This window comes from Ornithodoros turicata, chromosome 6 (genome assembly GCF_037126465.1).
Source record: "Ornithodoros turicata isolate Travis chromosome 6, ASM3712646v1, whole genome shotgun sequence".
In the NCBI taxonomy this organism is placed as follows: Eukaryota; Metazoa; Arthropoda; class Arachnida; order Ixodida; family Argasidae; genus Ornithodoros; species Ornithodoros turicata.
Window position 1 is genome coordinate 71,331,834 of NC_088206.1, and position 18,131 is coordinate 71,349,964.

The 18,131-nt window shown below is 47.1% G+C and overlaps 1 protein-coding gene across 2 annotated transcripts; it reads right to left on the bottom strand.

The window, feature by feature from the left end:
* Nucleotides 1–229: 229 nt before the first annotated feature.
* Nucleotides 230–17,181, bottom strand: LOC135397287 (sodium- and chloride-dependent glycine transporter 1-like). 2 transcript variants are annotated; one of them, XM_064628743.1, is made up of 15 exons: nucleotides 17,087–17,181; nucleotides 16,236–16,380; nucleotides 16,049–16,180; nucleotides 13,760–13,929; nucleotides 12,418–12,605; nucleotides 11,402–11,534; nucleotides 11,207–11,341; nucleotides 9,579–9,682; nucleotides 9,384–9,508; nucleotides 7,331–7,443; nucleotides 7,054–7,182; nucleotides 5,871–5,970; nucleotides 4,635–4,735; nucleotides 2,687–2,842; nucleotides 230–620 (listed from the first exon to the last, which is right to left on the bottom strand). In XM_064628743.1, the coding sequence occupies exons 2-15, from the start codon at nucleotides 16,378–16,380 to the stop codon at nucleotides 378–380; spliced, it is 1,974 nt and encodes a 657-aa protein (XP_064484813.1). In that variant the 5' UTR covers nucleotides 17,087–17,181; the 3' UTR covers nucleotides 230–377. The 2 variants fall into 2 exon arrangements, with proteins under 2 accessions (XP_064484813.1, XP_064484814.1); XM_064628744.1 differs by lacking the exon at nucleotides 17,087–17,181 and adding an exon at nucleotides 16,928–16,945.
* Between the last annotated feature and the right edge of the window lie 950 nt (nucleotides 17,182–18,131).

Genomic DNA, 18,131 nt, shown 5'->3' on the forward strand with positions numbered 1-18,131 from the left:
ACATCAATGATAGAGCTGTAGAAAACTGTACTAGAAAAGGATCTTAGTCCTGTGAATGATATACGGATATACTATGCGGAGTGCACGTAGGGGTCGATTATAAGCGAATGTTACATGATGTCATTCCCCGACGACACATCCAAATTCTCCTCCCCCCCTCACCCCGAAGAGGCGAATTCTCCAGCGGTTGAGAACCCCTGACCTATACTAGAGAACCGTGCACACAAAATCATACTTCTTCATTTTTACTTCGTCTTCGAACGAACAACGTTGACAACGACATTTACAAAACCGCCGAGCGTTAGTCTGAAGTGAACAGTCTCTTGCGGTACGTTGTAGTACCCACAGTGCAGCCAAGGTCCATTACCCAGGAACCGTTATTTCGCCGGAGGCGCCGGGGGTGCCGGTTCGGGTGCCGGTTTCTGATCAGGTGGATGTCCTTCCCCTGCGTCGAATGCTGGATTTTCCTTCCCGTCCGCTGGTTTTGCGGGTGGCACTACTTCTGGTGCTGACAGCGCTAGTGAAGGGCAGCGCAGCTTCATGAACTCGATGTACTCATTGTGGTCTTGTGGTAGGGCTGGGCCCCACTTGGGTGAAACTTCCGCTGCTTTCTTGCAGTCCTGCAACGGAAATTTTCCGACATAGTTACTTTCGTTTTACGCCGCGAGATCCCCATGATCACGAGCGCGATATCACGGTACTGCCAAGAGTTTTGGGTATGCAAATTTTTTAAAAAAAGGTAACGAGGTTACCTTAACCTAGCTTCTCAATATAGTCACAGTCAATCATTTTTTATGTGACGGAGCTAGTTACATCTAGAATCACTAAATAATACTCCTGTCAGACGGAAAGTGCACTAAAGGTCCAGTGGGCTCCCCAAACTCACTTCTCTGCGGCGGGCCGACTGCGTAGCCTCGACAGCAGACTTTCATGTACGACTTCCGATATTAAAGAAAAAACGCGAAAGTTCCTGCCAAACACAATATTTTTAAACAAGTAGTAAGTAAATAGCGCACTTCGTCAAGTACAGGGTAACATTCTGCCGAACGAACATGCAATTACTCTCGTTAACAGCGCAGTGCGGCGATCGTGACGATCTGTCCCCCGCCATATTTGTTATTTCATACGGCGTAACTAGAAACGAACGCAACGTTCGTACGCAGTACATTTGTGTCATGTCGGAATCTATAGGGGCGGAATCAAATTTCTAAACCGAAGAAACACATTCTTATACGACGGGATTGTGGCAGACGCTTAAAAATTTGGCCACTGTTCATTCTCATCTATCGCCGTCGACATGATAGTTTAGTGACACTCGTTTGGGAGCAGTGCAACTTCACGAAAATAGTAAGCTTTAGTATGTCGCACGCTATTACCTTTGTGTACCTAACCGTGTATTCACACGAGCGACATTCCCCGCAGAAGCGGAAGGCGCGAAAAACGTCATAGCTTTCTGAGCAGTCACAAGATATCCTGTAGCAGACGACAAGAAAGACGCTGACGGTGCCGTCTGCGAAGTGTCGTCTGCGCAGTACGCCACTCCCGATACACCGTATGAATGCTCACATAACACGGGAAGGAACTTCGTCTCTGTAAGCAATGTTTTTGCTTTTGTTTTTATTCCACTAGAATGTTCCGCGAGGATGTCGCTCGTGTGAATACACAGTAAGCGGTGGTTCTGCGTGAGACCGCGCCGCCACGATGAATCGGAGCAAGCCCGAAAGGTTCGTTTGGCTGCGAATGCTGTCTTGCGTTAGCGTTGTGCAAGGTCTGTGTGAAGGGTTGGGTAGCGTTTGTGAAGGGGGAGTTTCCCAAGGTGTTTTCAAGTTTTAATGCTAACGCATTTCCGCCGGATACACCGATGATCTTTTTAAAGCTGTTATTACACCTTTTCCTCCCACTTCACGCATCTGTAATAGATAAAACTAACATTCCGTTCAATGCAATAGCATTTTAATTGCGAAAGCGACCGCGTGCTCATTCTACCAAGTAACGTAGCTGGATGCGCGCGACTGCGCACCGTTCTTGAACGGAGAAGGGCGAGATCGGTGTCCCACCGCCAGGAGGCGCAGCCGCGTCAGGCTCAAGATGGCGGGAGCGCTCGCCGACGTGGCTCAGTGTCGCTACTCTGTTCCCTTTTAAGTGACTCTACCGTAACCTACGCCCTCCTCGGCGAGCACTGTTAATGTTATGTTGGCTGTCACAAGCTTCTCCTCTACGAAGAGCGGCACTACTAGAGTGGAACACACACAGTTACACTTTACAGTAAATACGTTACATTTTAGTTACTATAGTTGCTTATGGGCGCTAACACGCAATAAAAAAAATAAAACACTGTAGTTACTTTCACCAAAAGTTACAACTACTTATAGTTACAAGCTGCTTTCCCGTTAAAATGACGCGTCACAAGAGCATAGTTACTGAAAAAAGTGACTAGTGATTACAGTGATTAAAGTGAAAAAGTGATTACTCTTATAGTTGTAGGTTAGTTACTTGCAGGAGGCGTAGGTACAGTAGGTCAGTTAGTTAGTGCAGGTTAGAAACTGCAGGTTTCTTAAAATGTAATGTTTGTTGAGTAAAACTATTTTCCTTCCAGATGCACGTTTTGCTCTAGACATGCTTTTTGTTTTGTATTCGTAAACAGGAGTAGCTCTAAAGTATGATTAACATTAGAGCGTGAACTCACATAGCCAGAATAGTACCAGTGCTTGATCGCCATGAAGATGATGAGCTGAACACCGACGGAACCCAAGAAAATCCCCAGAATATTCGCCCAGGTTGGGTAAACGTAATCATGCAGAGTCACGCCTTTGAACGTCAACAGGGTGCTGGTGCAGATGACCTGTCAGAGAAGAAAAGGTTCGCGTGATGTACTGATCAGAATAAAGAATGTGAGGCAACAATGATGGACTTCGATTAAAGAATACGAGTGGCATTTGTTGAAATGTCACCATCAAGTGGCATTCCAAACCATACCCTCCGATTTGGCACACGACACATGTCAGACATGTCACGGCAGCACGTCAGAGTTACACCACCCTAACTGCCTTCGTATGAACGTACCAAGGCTAGAGATGCAAAATTTCCGGAAATTTTGAATCGCTCGAAAAAAAAAAATCTTTTTTTTTGGGTGTTTTTTTTTTTCGAAAAATTGGAAAAAATGGCAACAAACGCGGTTACTGCTGAGTCGAAGCGTTGCCGGACAAGCCACAGCATACAATGAGCTAGAAACCTTAGTAGTGTTCACCCTCTAGGTATAAATGCAGAGCAGAGCATCCCATGATACTGCTGTTTACTCAGCGATAGGTAATTGGAACAACCTGTCCACTCCGACCAGAACTCCGACATTATGTGAACGCGATGGCGATCGCTTGGAGCAGCCAGACCGAGCTCTAAGTTGGTGGTTGTTGGCGGATTAGAGGTACCTTAGGCACTGTTGGCAGTTTGGAACGCATCGCAGGCACGAAAATTTACATTTCTGAATTTTGTCGCCTGGAAATTTTGGGCAATTCTTCCGGAGACGAGGAAAAAAAACGAAAAACTTTTTTTCCCAAAAATTTCCGGGTTTTTTTTTCGGGGCTTCGCATCTCTAACCAAGGCACGCTAGGAATTTTTCTTCTGAATAGCGTTTCAATGAACAAAGTACTTGTGAATAAAAAAGTGGTGATTTCTGACGAACACATAAAACACAGGGAGTGTGTGCAGTGGATGAGAACAAAAACACAACAGTCACAGCGCTTGACAAAACATTCCCGAGTATGCAGGAGCAAAATTGTGTACAGATTACGTACATCTGCACGCATTTACGCTTACACGCACGGCTACGCAGAGACATACACATTCATGTGCAACTCCGGAAGTACTCGACAATGGGCACATCGAGATGCATAGATAAACGCCGAGTACAGCAAGGATTTGAAAAACAGCACGGCAAGGTAATAGACAGTGGGACTTTTCCAGCTATCAGAACCACCGCAGCGTGTTTGCGCAAGGGAACACACAGTGAACCTCAACACATTTTTTCTTGCACTGCCACATCGTGAACAACGAACACAGCCGTGGTGGAAGACTCTCAACATTTTCACATAATATCTCAACATTGCAAAGTAAAGTAGTTGCCCAGTGGCAACTCCGATCCTAAATGGTGTTGTGAGACGTAAGTGCTTCTTCTAGGCATTTGCGGATAGTTATTTAAAAACCGAAGCAAAATAAGAAGCAAACTGTTGTATAACCGGACTTGAGGCACACGCAGCCCATGTGTGGATATAAACATGTCTACAGTATGCACAGGCGATATATTCATGCGGATCAGAATATGAAGTATCGCATATTCTGTTTTATGCCTCGTGCAATTTGTGCAATTTTCGGCCTTCCGCGTGTAGTTTCGGAAGTATTCGAATATGTTAGGTTTGAAACAAACATCGATTGGATTCGAAATTCGAAATTCCGTATTCGATTCGGTATTCGAATATTCGGACGGGTCGAGTTTCTTGGTCCTTGCATGTTTCATTACCTCATCTACTGATCCCTCATCACAATAATGATGATTAGAGTCACTGGGTTCATTAAAACAATTCCTCGACTCATAAGTGGCAGTGACGGGAGAAAAGAAAAAGAAAAGTGAAGGTTCTTACCACAAGGACAGCAGGGCAGATGTATTTCCAACAGATAGAGAGTAGCATATGGGGCGGTTCTCCCAACATGAACTCGATGTCCAGGCTGAGACGATGCATTCCTGCGTTGGACGAGAAATGCTGCTCTCGTCGGAGGTTAAGGGGGACTCACTTCTTAAGAAAGTATATGGGAATTTCTGTTCGCAGGGGTCTCGAAAACCTAGCTAAATTTCTATACGAAACAGGTACAGGCGTGTTCCCCTTGAGTTTATCTAAGGGATGACATATTTTTGAAGACCTGACGCGGTTCACTGATTTTTTGGCGAATTAAAGTTTGTAAAAATTTTCAGTACACGGGAGTCTATGGGAGATGCAACAAAATCGCTTCTCTCGGCACTGCCGCCCGCGATATTTGGGTCAAAATGATGTCATTCCCCACAGTAACAGTCGGGGAATTGATTGCAATCAACAAATCCGACAAGCATACTGCTGTTTTCCAGATCCCTGCGAATGAAAATAATGGCTTTGTCGTTTGCTATTCATGTCCTGCAAGCTGACGCCGATCGCATTACTTCCTTAGAAGCGCGGGAGAAAAGCAACACTCTCTGGAAGCGAAAGTTAACTACACCGCATGTGTCCTCCTTAACCACATTAAAAGCTTGTCCCTACAGCTTCGGTTAGACCAGGTTAGCTTCGGTTAGGTCAAACCTGTGATCACAGAGAGCGCTCGCTTTCGCTATCAGATATTAATGTCTGAGTTTTACTGTCGCCACACAACGATGATTACGGAAGACGCCACAGGGGTTTAGTCTACGCATTACGCACTTCCGTAAAAGGCTTCCTTAAGACAACAGTTCGGACCCGAAGCAACATTAAATAAAAATGTCGGCGCATGCCTCGCATAGTGCAACTGGGACCCACATTATAAGACACTGTACAAAATATTCCACTTAACTTCACATCCAATTACGTATGATTGACTCGTACCACTGGCCAGAATGAACCTTTTTTCACAACGTTTATGCGCATGCTCTATGACTCTGACGGCGCCGAAGAAGGTTCCATACATATTCAATAGATGGCGCCAATACTTTGGCGCGCGCCAATCGTGTTTCTCTGGACAACCGCTAGGGAACGACGCGAGCGTGAAAAAGGTCCATTGCTCGGGTAACGGCGCGTCCGCCACTGATCCCAAGCTCGTCGCTTCAGCCATAGGTGACCTTCAACGCGAAACACGGTCGTTACCAATACGCTTACCGTACACGTGAACAATGAAAATGACCTCGAAGAGCGCATTCCACGGCAGTAATAATCCACCGACGAAGCTGTCCAAGATCTCCGTTATGTACAGGCCACCCTGTAGGAGAAGAAACAAAGGGGAGAGTCCCCAAAAAGATTACGCAAGCTACGTACGAAACGTTATGATGGACCCCGCACTGTTGCGTTTTGATGCCTCTGACAGCGATGCTTTTTTTTTTTTGCGAACCTGCGCATCGTGATGCGGTATTGAGGAAAAATGAATTAGTATTTCACTGTGTAGTCTCACCATAGTCACACCATGTAGTCACACCACAGACACTGTGGTGTTTCACCATAGTTGGCGAGAGACAAAACCCTCGAAACGTCACTGTCGAGCACTGACGTCAGAGCAGCAAGAGCAACTGCTATTGGTTACCGTAAGCTCGTGACCTCGTTGGCGGAAATGTGTGCCGTGACGTCAGAGGCAGATGAGTTTTTCGTACAGATTTTCAAACGCCTGTTCCCCTTTTTGCTGTCAAATTTGGAATGCGGATCGATACAAATAACCTACGTATTATATTTATCCGGGGTATAAATTGGGGCGCCACAACCCTTTTAAGTCCTTCCTCATCCGCGTACTTTAAAGGAGCACTGAGGTGATTGGCCCTCAAATTGGTTTCGTTTTTCGCTGCGACATGTTCTCCAACAGATAGAATAAGCTCCTGTGAAAGAACGACTAGTGCAGGTGTCCCTACAGAGGGCGCGCGCGCGAGTCCTCTGTTCCTTTAAAACGCCTTAAAGAATCCTCCACTCGTCAATACAACGCGTCGGAGAAGGAGGGAACGCCGTGACGTAACGTGGTCCCCGGGCACGTGACTCGTGACGTATAGAGCTGCACAGCTCAAGCAGGTGTACGCGGCGCCGCGAGCTGAGAAGAAAGAAACAAATAAAGAAACAAATAAAAAAAGGCACGGGGTGCTCCCTACGTCACGCGAAGATCGTGCCGGCCGTCCGCGCCTGCTTTCTCGGACTGTTTCTGTAAATTTGATTACCCAGTTTTAATACGTCGAAGAAGGAAAATATTTTGCATGGTGGCTCCTGATGAACAGCTTGACGAATAAGACAGGATTTCACCTCATATCTCCTTTAATGCGAGTGTTCCGCACCCCGTTATTAGTGTTAGTGATGATTGACACCTTACCTGACATGCCATCGGCATACCAACGAGGCACAATACCGTGCACGCCACCGCAGCCAGAAGTCCTTCATGTTGGATTAGAGTCTTGCTTTCGTCTTTGAATGGAATAAGAGCGCTCTCTACGAGCGCGAACTAGAAAGACAGGAAGAAAGACATGACGAAAGACCTGCACAGGCACAATCTTGAGAGGAGCGAGAAAATCGCCTGTTTCAATGAAACACCCCAGTCATTAAGACAGATATCGAGGCAAAGTGTGACTAAAGCAGGAAGCAGACGGCACCTGAGAGTCAATGGCCAGGAAGAACAACATGATGAAAAACATGGCCGACCAGAGGTTAGGATAGGTGAGCAACGAGATTGCTTGAGGATACGCGATGAATGCCAAGCCGAAGCCTGAAACAAAGTACAGCGTGCTGAGGCAAACGTCATTCATGATACAGACAAACATTTACGAGCCTTCCATCCAAGGACAAGAACATTTAGCAGTCTCTCAGTCAAGCCTGCCACGAAACTTTAGACTGTTACCATATTCATTCGATGACGTATGCGTAGTGGTGGACAAAAATTTACTGAACGCGGCGCGGTCTCATTTGATGTTCATCGATTACCGTGATTCAATTAAGGGTATCATTACAACATGCAGGGGCTTTAACAAGGTCCAGCCCCCTTAAAGGAAGAACTCGACTCCGGGACAATCCGAAACTATTGTAATGGCTTTGTAAATAAATTCGATACAATCTTCCGAAATGAGAAATAAAGTTGGTTTGGCAGTCGGGGACCCCTTAGTTGCCAAAAAAAGTTGGGAAGCTCAAAACGAAACCGAAACTTCTGAAGGTTCCCTGTCCTATACCTCCTGTACCATGCGTGACGTCACCGGTAGTGTCGTCTGGGCCACGGGCTGTTTTCCGACCACGCGCTCTGTAACTTCCTCGTGTCACATGGATTACCAGTCATCTGCTTCATCGATTTCGTTCTAAAATATTCTCCAGCAGCAAAAGAGCAAAACCTACAGAAAGCCGTTCACGAGGAATACCACGTGAGATGAAGCCCAGTGTTGATGGACTGCTTTTCCCTTGAGGAGCGCATAATCACTCAAAGGAAAATATTCCTTTTCTAATTATCTGTGCCACTTGGGGACGAGAGATTGTATTCACTGGAACATCGTACACTACGTATTGATGTCGCACTGTCACCTCACACATTTTTGGAGCGGAGTCCCCCTTTAATGTGTGCAAGCTCTCGTCCGCAGTCATGGCATCTCCCAAGGAGAGAATGACGGCGCCCGCGTCACACATGGCTGACCACTCTTAACCCGAACGACACAAGCAAGGAAGCGCTCCCATTTCTCGTAAACTTTTCCCCGCGCTGTACAACCGTTGTCGAACTGAACTGAAACACGAGAGCAAATCATGGTCGTGAAATATTGGCCGCTGGGTTTGAGATGCAGCCGAGAACGGTTTTATGTGAGACACCCCCGACAGGTGGCTTGCGGAACCGTTGCTGTAAAGCGGCCTATGTGCCCGAGCACCCGGTCTCAGAGTAGCGGACCCAGTCTCAGAGCCAATAAGAATGAGGACCACAAGGGCGGCCTCCGAACAGGCTACGCCCTCCACTGTCGGCGGCATCTTCGGGAGCAGCCGTTGCGCAACATCCTCCAACGTAGCAGTCGATCGAGATCGAGACCTCGAGGAAAGCCATACGCGACAACGGTTGAATCTCCTTGAGTGTGAGGAATTCGAGAAGGAAGGAAGGAAGGGACGAACAGAGACGAGAACATTTCGTCCTGTCCTTCCATCTTCCCATTCGTAGAACTCCTCAAACTCAAGGAGATGCATCCGTCGTCGCAATTATACCAGCTCACTCACGCGTGCTCGTACCGTAACGTACACCTCCGCGTAGCGTAGCGGCCAAAGGCCAAATATAAAGCCACAACGTTTCCCACTACCGGGCGAGAACCGTCGCGGCAGAAAGGACGTCACAGGCAGCCCGTTTTCCTGCGCCGTCCAAACAGTCAGTCTTTGCGCGACTGTGACGCCCCCTGGACGGCAGTGACCGGCAGTGATCAAAGCGAAGGCCTGGTCTCGCCTAGTCGCTGTACCTCGAGAGTATATGGAGAACGTCAGTGTGGACATTTTCGCCATTCTTCGTTCCCCCTCCGGGACCGCCAGCCCGGCAGTGGGAACGTAGCTTTAACACGCGTGCTATGCGCCGCAAATTACGGTACTATGTTCCGTACCAAGAAAACGGTGCGTTCCAGTGATCGTTATTGTACATTGTGTGTAATAGACAATGAGCAGTTTGAGGGTAGGAACCGCTCGCGCAGAAGTCCTCACCTTCAGACACGACGTCGGGCACGGCCACGCCTAGGTTCTGTGCCATGTTCCCTAAAACGCTGAATACCACGACCCCACCGACGATGCTCACTATCATGTCAGCGAACGCAATGATATATACATCTCTGAAAAAAACGAAAGAAGGAAAAGATAAGCGGAAGGGTTTCACTGAGGCGCTTCTAACGGAGACGCCACCTGTAGAGGTCGTTCCGGAAATCGTTGTAGCTGCCGAAGCAAATGATGATCCCTTCGGAAACACTGAGGGAGAAGAATATTTGCTCGGCTGCCTTCTGCCAGACCTGCGAATGTTCCATACGTTCTCCAGGTAGTTAAAGGTCAACTGATTTTGAGATTAGAGTTTTATTCGGCTGTAAGTTAATTAAAATGTAGATGCCGGCCGCGTGCGAAATTTCATCTAGAGGAGCGTCATAGTTCTTACTGCCAGATAAGCATGAGCTACGGCACTCTTGGAGGACGTCGTAAGGGTATCTGACCGAGATAGAGTTTATTAAGGGCAGCTCTGAAATAAATATAAACCGTGATGCGGTACCAAGATAGTGCCAAGGTTGTGCCCCGAATCGATGGCTGGATTGCTTATTGGTAGAACAGAAACAGGAAGCTGCTAACACTTACAGCACTTGTTTAGATTACAGGTCTAGATAGATCTATTATTTAGATTGTTTAAGTTATAGTTCTTGTTTAGGTTACTTTTGTGTCCAGCCTGTCGCTTTAACGTCATCTAAAGCCACACAAAGCATGCGCAAAGACATAGCTGGAGCAAGGTAGGCTCGTTGCTCTGCAATGCCGACGTCTCGGGCGTATCCATACAGACAGGTGCCTGTCATGTATCGTACGGGAAACCTGGTTTTGAGTCAAGTTATAACAGTGGCCGTAGGAGCATCGCTTGTCGTTTGCGGGAAGAGCGTATGACCTGCACAGCACAACAGTGGCAATCACCATGTCCTCTGCCGCATGGTCCGCTGTCTGCTTTCCACGTGCAATTACTCTCCTCTCCTTCATCTAAGAGATCCTCGTGGTATCATATAGGCTCAGTATAAGTTACTTCTACTATAAGTACTTATTTGCGCCACTCTTCGCGAAGTAGCGACAGGCGAAACTACTATCGCGTCGCTGAGAGGTCTTCGCATGTCCAGGTCTCTACCTGTATCAGTGGACCGTGTGTCTATGTCTTCTCGTTCTGCTGCATTTCGCATGAGCATGTATGTGTGTATGTGAGCATGTGTGTGTGCCCAAATTTTGAAAGGAAGTTAAAACATAAGGCGAAAGACAGCCAACAATTTCTGCTATCTCCGGTGCGCGGCACGTCCTTATGGAGTGTTCCCCGCAACGCTATTGCCCGCAACGTCCACATTAACGCAATGTTAGCGCTTGCAGTCATGCGCTTGCAGTCATGTGCTTGCAGTCATGTGCCGGTTTGCGTTGTAGCGCAATAGCCGCTCAATTAGTTCCGCTTCATAAATGTCCCGGCGAAATATGTCTCCTAAAGCAGACGAACGAACGCTATGCTAGGTGTTTGGTCTTCAGGTGTTTGGTCCTCAGGTGATAGCAAAGAGGCCGACAAGAGCAGACGGCAAGAGCAACGGTACACTAGCGCCACCAACGTCTACTGATGGTTGAAAAGCAGCTGGCAAAACGTTCACCAGGTGGAGATTCGAGCCACCCCCAAGGTTGTCCCTCATATCAGACACCTAACGTTCTATACCAGGAGCATGTAGGTACATGTTTTCGCTGTTAACTTGTTTGCACCTTCTATTCAGTCACAATAAAACGAAATTATTCTTCAAATCGAACTGCATGCTAACCTTGAATTGAAGGACTTTCGACCAGTCAGGCACGAAGTAGTAGTACAGGCCTTCACCTGCCCCTTCTAAGCTCAGTCCTTTGATTAAGAGCACTCCGATTATGAAAAACGGCGCCACAGCGGTGACGTACACAACCTAGAAGAGTACGCAAGAAATGAGTTCCGCTGAAAGGATGCGAGATCAACGTTACATCACCTTTCCGGAGGATCTGATACCCTTGAAGATGCAGAAGAAGACCAGGATCCAAGCAATGACCAAAGCGCAGGCTATCTCCATCCGGAGACTTCCTAAGTTCTCCAGACCTTCACTTAACGCTAACACACGTTTGCTGGAAAAGTCGAGCATTAAATGAGAAAAAGAAGAAAAAAAAAATCTGAACGATCAGTTTCCGAGGTTGCCGTCAACAAAATATAACTGAGTCAGATTAAAGTAAAAATATCGAGACGAACGGTGAACGTGCGTAGAAAAAATACGTGATTTTCTATCGACTTCTAAAACAAAGCATGTTGCACAGCGGCAGCAGGACTTGTCTGGAGCGTATCAAGCGCACGTGCGTTCCAGAAGGTGCTACAGGTTACAGTGTTTTTTTAGCTTTGTTAGTGCGCTAAAATTATGAAGTCATGGGAAACGACGCAAAACCCGAGACAGAATGCTTTATGTATCGGGTTTTCTTCATTCGCAACGTCCCAGCTCTCCTGCACCCTCAGCACTTTCTCGCCGTTTTAAACCGCGATCAGCATTGCGTCGCGAACGCGATTCAAAGTCACATAGCCAATTCGGCCAGTTTGAGTGCAGACATCGACACTTCCCCGATTACAGTAAACGGGCACCAGCTCCCGTGGCGTACTGGTTGCGAAGATCGCTTCCCGTGAGAACGAGACCTGCAGGTGACACGGGTTTGAATCCTGTCACCGGCTGTGCTGTCTGAGGTTTTCCCTGGGTTTTCCGAAGTCTATTTCCAGACGAACGTCGGCACAGTTCCCCCTGAAGTCGGCCCAGGAGGCATACTAACCCCCCTCCTGTCCCCCACTCCTTCCTGCTGTCCTCTCTCATGGACCACAGAGTCCCTCCCCTCCCCCTGTCCGCCGTTCATAGCCACAGTTGCTTCGCGGCGCTAACATGTATTTAAAAAAAAAAGAATACGCGAGAGCCATTAAATACCCATCACTTCTACCTAATCGAAAACTCTACGGCTCTCGCGCGGTACTTACTAGAAAAACTGTTCCGGAGCGGATTGTGTGGCGTTCGTGCAGTTCCCCAGCAGATGCTGATAGGCGGCCAGCGGTGCGAGCACAATCTCCTGCGTGTCGGCTTTCCCAACGGGCACAGTGTCGTTTCCAGTACCGTTGTCTGGTTTGTAGAGCGAGAAGAGGGTCGCATTGACCAGGCGACAGGGGACCTGCATGGTTAAACAGCGTGGTTGCCAGGTCGGCGATCATCGGGTAATTACACCAAGGTACTGCAACTAGGAGACTTCTCGGCGTGGTCATTATTACACCCAATACCTAAATGCGAGATTTTTTTATTTTTTTGATAGCTTTACCTGAATTTTTATTTAAAGAAAGCTATACGAGAGCATCATACTTTGTTTTTGCAGTTCGAGTTATATACAGAGAGAGAGAGAGAGAGAGAGAGATTATGGGTTTAATGGGCACAAAGGCAGCAAAGGCCATAGAGCGCCAAAACTATGGTGAGTTATATACAGCCATGCGGACCTCCTCCGGAGTATGTAACCATTACGTGATTAATTATCTAAGATTCATTAACTTTTTAATGCACCTGAGCTCCCTTTTGAACTGGTCTCCCTCGCAAATGTGAAAATAAATAAATAAACACAGGGGTTTTTGGGCACAAGTGAGATAGAAGAATGGAAGACAGACCACGTTGAAAGCCATTCTACTTTTTTCTAAATCTGTGTTTGAGGTTTGCTGTATAGAAATTAAAAAAAAAAGAATAATATATTTGAAGGATGACTGTTTTGGCATCCTGCTACTAACTTTTGACCGAAAGCCCCCAGTTAATTAATGAATTTTAAGTAATAGTCATCTAGTAGCTGCATACTCTTTAAGAGACTACTTGTCCTTCGAGAGTACAACTTCGGAAGTACTTGTCCGCCTGGTCGTACAAGCCGAGTGCAAGAACGGCATGTACGCTGCTCTCAGATTTTTTATAAAAAATCTCGTGTGCCGAAAAAGAAAAGAAAAAGGAACACCCTGTACACTGAACTATAGCACCGTAAACAGCGGTAGTTTGTCTATATACAACACTAGATTTTTTAATAATACACCGACGGGTCGTCTTCAGTTACCCTGTCGTGATTGTGGTTGTACCTGTTTTTAATGAGACTTTTATAAGGGTAAGGGTAATCTTACCCCTATCGTCTTATAGTTATTCTGCATAGGACGCCCTCGCGCGGCGGACGGACATTTAAAACTGCTTTACTGCACAGGGTATACGGCTTATATCAAACAGTACCGATATATCGAACAGTATAAGCAGTTTGGTTATAACGAAGGTTCTACGTGACGTCCATTATCTTCTTGCGGTACTTACGACGCCCTCACTCCGAACATAGCAGTTGTCGTCTGCCCAATTGGGATCGCAGGTCGCCCAGGGCAAGTCCTTCCAGAGAGAATAATAGATGTAGACGAGGGCGTAAGCCAAGAGGACGTTGTAATAGAGTCCGACCATGACGCATACGTACACCATAGACCAGCCCACACCTACGAACACAATTGCGGCCACGAAAACGGCTTCACAAAAGAACCAATACGTTCCCTTACGGGTCACTATACCGTCAATATAAATTCCCGTTTACCAAAATGTAAACCAGCCAAAGTAGGTATACCTATAAAAGTACGCTTACGCGCAAGTATTTAGATAGCGTGTTAGTACTTGAAAACGTGAAAAACTTTCAGTGAAGATAACTGAAACAAGGTGACGACAGTGAAGAAGGCTGAGGCAGCCAATAGATATAACTCGAAGTGCGCTAGGGCGAGGGCGTTCAAACAGGTGCTTAAACAGCGCAGGAAATGTAATGTGAACATATCGGATGACTACGTCAGAGTCAGGATTGATGAAATTCAACGGTGTTTCACTTACTTTTGAGCAAGCACATAAATGAAGAGGATAAGCACGATCATTAATCCATAACTTAAAAACCGGTTAAAAAACGGGTTTTTAAGTTATGGATCTATACCACCAGCTCGCTTGCTACCTCTCTATCCTCTCGTTAACGATCATTAATTTAACTTAGATGCATGGTACCCAAATGCTCGCGGGCAAGTGCTTGAAGGGCAGTTCATGTACCCCAACAACACCGAATATCCTCTGGCTGTACGGATAATGTCCTAACGCATTCGTACGTCCGACGGATATTCTGAGGATATCCGTCGGACGTACGAATTTGTTAGGACATTATCCGTACATCCAGAGGATATTCGGTGCTGTCGGGGTACTGTATAGCGAAATGTTTCGCGGAAAATTTTGCACTGAACAACTAACACAACTTTCATTACTGTCCCTCTAGTGGACACATACTGCGCTATCTCAGACACGGCAACCCATTAATGAGAAGGAAACCCACATCCTCAGTAATTTCCTGATATGGAGTTCGCCACTCGTGACTGCCGCTCACTCACTCCACTGTTGAGTTCACGGTGTGTGAGCGTTACTCAGGTTCCCACATGCTGAGATCACCCGGATTGAGTAGCATTTAAGCTCACTCATACCTAGTTCATTAGGCCACACTGAGCAAGAATGAGCATCCTCGTGAGTGAGTTTTGCTCACGCGCATCTCGTTCGCTCACTCTCTGCTCATCTCTTCGATTGCTCGTTCATGCTCACGGGTGAGTTTTGCTCATGCTCGTATTTTCGTGTGATCGCTCATGCTCAATCATGCTCAGCTCAATCGCCGCATTGAGCATGAATGAGCATGCTCATGGGTCAGTTTTGCCAAGGTATGGTAGAAGAAAGAGAACACTCAAGCACTGCCCTCCTGTGACAATTCCTGAATTCCGTCAAAGACTGTGCACTGCTGACGCCTTTTCATCATGTCCTCGGAATTCTGCCAAACTTACGCCATTTTGTTACCCACGTGTCTCACGTGACATCCCGGCACATTACTCTTTCTCCGGGTGATCGGAAATGCCATCAAATTAATTTCAAATTTTAATAAGTATGACGTCATATGCGCGCAAATCTTCCATCCGTCTGGCAATATTGCCCCTTCAAGCTCAATTTCCGTCTCCTCACTACAGCCGCTGGCAGCCTTCCAACGTGGAGGGGAGGGCGGAGACCGGAAAGCTGGGTGCTCTGTTACTGTAAGACAGACACCAGAGCCTTCGATGACGTCAGCAACACTATGAAGTTATCCAGGTTATTTCGAAAATACACGCGGCACTTACCTAATTAAGTGCGTAATGTTCGATAGCGACATTAATGTTTTGCTTACTGACTCTCGTGGCGAGGTTGAATTATAATGTGAAATATAATATTTATTTATTTATTTATTTAATATTTGTTTAAGCCGACATAATAGGCTGGAACCAGCAACAGTGACGAGGTCACTGGTCCCATACAGCAGCTGCAGCGTCACATGCACTTCAACAATAATAATAATAATAAAAAAAACTATACGACTAAAGAGAACAAAAACAATGAACTATGATTCACTATAAACATCTCACAAAAAAGAAGACAAAACACCATAGAAGATATATGAGACAAAAAATAAATACAACTTGGCAACTGATAATGAGTAACGAAACTACAATACTTTCGTACAATTACTTTCAATATTCCATAGGCGTGGTACTTTAAGTGTTGAAGGAAGTTGCTCACCTCTTCCCAAGAGAACGCCTCCGAAGGCTCTTATGGAACCGAAGCTGCAGAACTGTCCCAGGACGAGTTCCAGGAAGTACATGGGTCTTCCGACGACAATCATAAGCACGACGTAGGGAACCAGAAACGCCCCTGGAATAAGACACCTCATGTCGCCGTCTGTCCAGACAGTGTGATCGAGTCTCACCGCCGCCGTTGTTGAAAGCGATGTAGGGGAACCTCCAAACGTTTCCCAGCCCAACCGAGAGGCCGATGCAGGAAAGAACAAACTCCACCTTGTTGTCCCATTTCTCCCTCGGCTCGATCGGCACGATCGGTTCCAGCGACGCCATCTGGGAAGGAATACCATTGGAATAACATTAGGCGAACCTGAACCTGGACACATGCTACTGATACCTCCTGCTCTCGGCTATTTCAATTTGCAAGCAAATACAATGGCTTTCGTAGAGTGGTCAAGCTATTTGATAACAATTTCAGATCTCATGTCGGGAAGTAACCATGAGCCTGTGTCGCTGTTCCGCGTAATGCCCAAGTTGTAAAAGTTCCACCTACTCTGACTCACGGTGCTGTAGTTCGCTCATGTTTGATCATCGTAGTTCCTTCGCGATGTATAAAGCTACGAATTATCACTAATTAAGAAGAGGATGAACTGTGGCACTTGATGCATGAAATCGCAGTTACATTTAAGGACCTTCTGAGTTGCCGATAGTATACTCTGTGCTATGGTACACATCCACAGCCTGCGGTGTGTTTGTGTGTGTGCAGTAAGCGAACTCAAGTGCTGCTAGGGGACGAGCTGTACAGCAGCTTCCCTCTCACTGGAAAACCGAGGCGACGTTTCGGTGATCGTCACGAACAAAATCGGGCAGCGCTTCGTACCAGAAGAAAGACTCCCTTTAGTCCTGAAGTCCGCGACACAACAGAGTGGCGTGTAAATGCGGAGGAATAGTGGCAGTTCTTTCGTTGGTCGTTACGCCACTATATCGAGAGAAAATAGTACGAACTACTTTCGTCAACGAAGATGTGAGCGGTGCTTACCCCAAAGTAGTCTTCGAGAGGCGGGCGTGACACCCTGCGCCGATCTTCTCCTTCTTCCTCTTCCGCGCACGACCGTGGCGGTTATTTCAATTTCTTCTTCTTCTTCTTCGTGCTCCTGAGAGAGGAAGGTTCGTTATGGTGGTGCGTAATTTCCGGGAGGACTGTGGGTCGGAGTGTTGGTCGCGGGATCGCGCGTCCGTCCTGACTTCACGGGAAACTCCGCCGGTGCCGAGATTAAAGCCTGGGCCACCACCTCCCAGCAGGGTTGCGGAGTTGCCACTCCGGAGTTGGAATGATTCCGGAATTATTCCAATTCTGTCAGAGGCCGGAATGGGATTGGAATGGAATGGCGGAAACTGTCCTAGGAATGGAATGGGAATGGAAGTAGGCAGTTTTTCGCAGGAATGGAATGGAATGGTCCGGGCAAGCCAGTACGGTTACCGGTCCCTTTTCCTTTATTGATGGCATTAACGGAATGGAATGGGGTATGCCAAGTCCATTCCAGGAGTGGGAATTGGCCATACCTATTCATTCCGAGGAATTGAAAGGAATGGAATTATCGCAAATCTCCATTCCTCGGAATGGAATTGGAATGGAATTGGTGGCCCCATTCCGCAACCCTGTCGCCCAGCCACTTATGGGGCCCACCACAGCGTGGCCCAGTGGATGCGGCAGTCACTCGTTCGTAGTATACACTATAAGTAAGTAAGAGGGAAGTAAGATGTGGGCAACGTCACGACTAACGCTCTGGGGGAATGTGCGTCCTAGGCCGACTTCTAAGGGAACTGCGCCGACATATGTCTGACAGCGTCCCGGGAAAACCCAGGAAAAACCCGAGACAGCACAGCCGGCAACTGGGTTCGAACCCAGGTGGTGGTGGTGGTGCTAATGAAAGATCTCGCTGTTGTCGGCCTCACAGAGGCGCATTGCCCCAGAGCGTTAGTCGTGACGTTCGAACCCGGGTACCTCGCCTTGCGGCACCGATGTCATCTTTCCTAGTGTTCCCTCAGAGTCAGATACATGTCGGCACAGTTCCCTTAGAAGT

Excerpts from the sequence above, each read along its gene's own strand:
- LOC135397287 (XM_064628743.1), bottom strand. The coding sequence starts at position 16,380 with ATGGCGTCGCTGGAACCGATCGTGCCGATCGAGCCGAGGGAGAAATGG. Across the intron at positions 7,444-9,383 it reads GCCCGACGTCGTGTCTGAAG|GCTTCGGCTTGGCATTCATC; the intron begins GTGAGGACTTCT and ends ACTTTGTTTCAG. Across the intron at positions 621-2,686 it reads ACTGGTACTATTCTGGCTAT|GACTGCAAGAAAGCAGCGGA; the intron begins GTGAGTTCACGC and ends TTTCCGTTGCAG.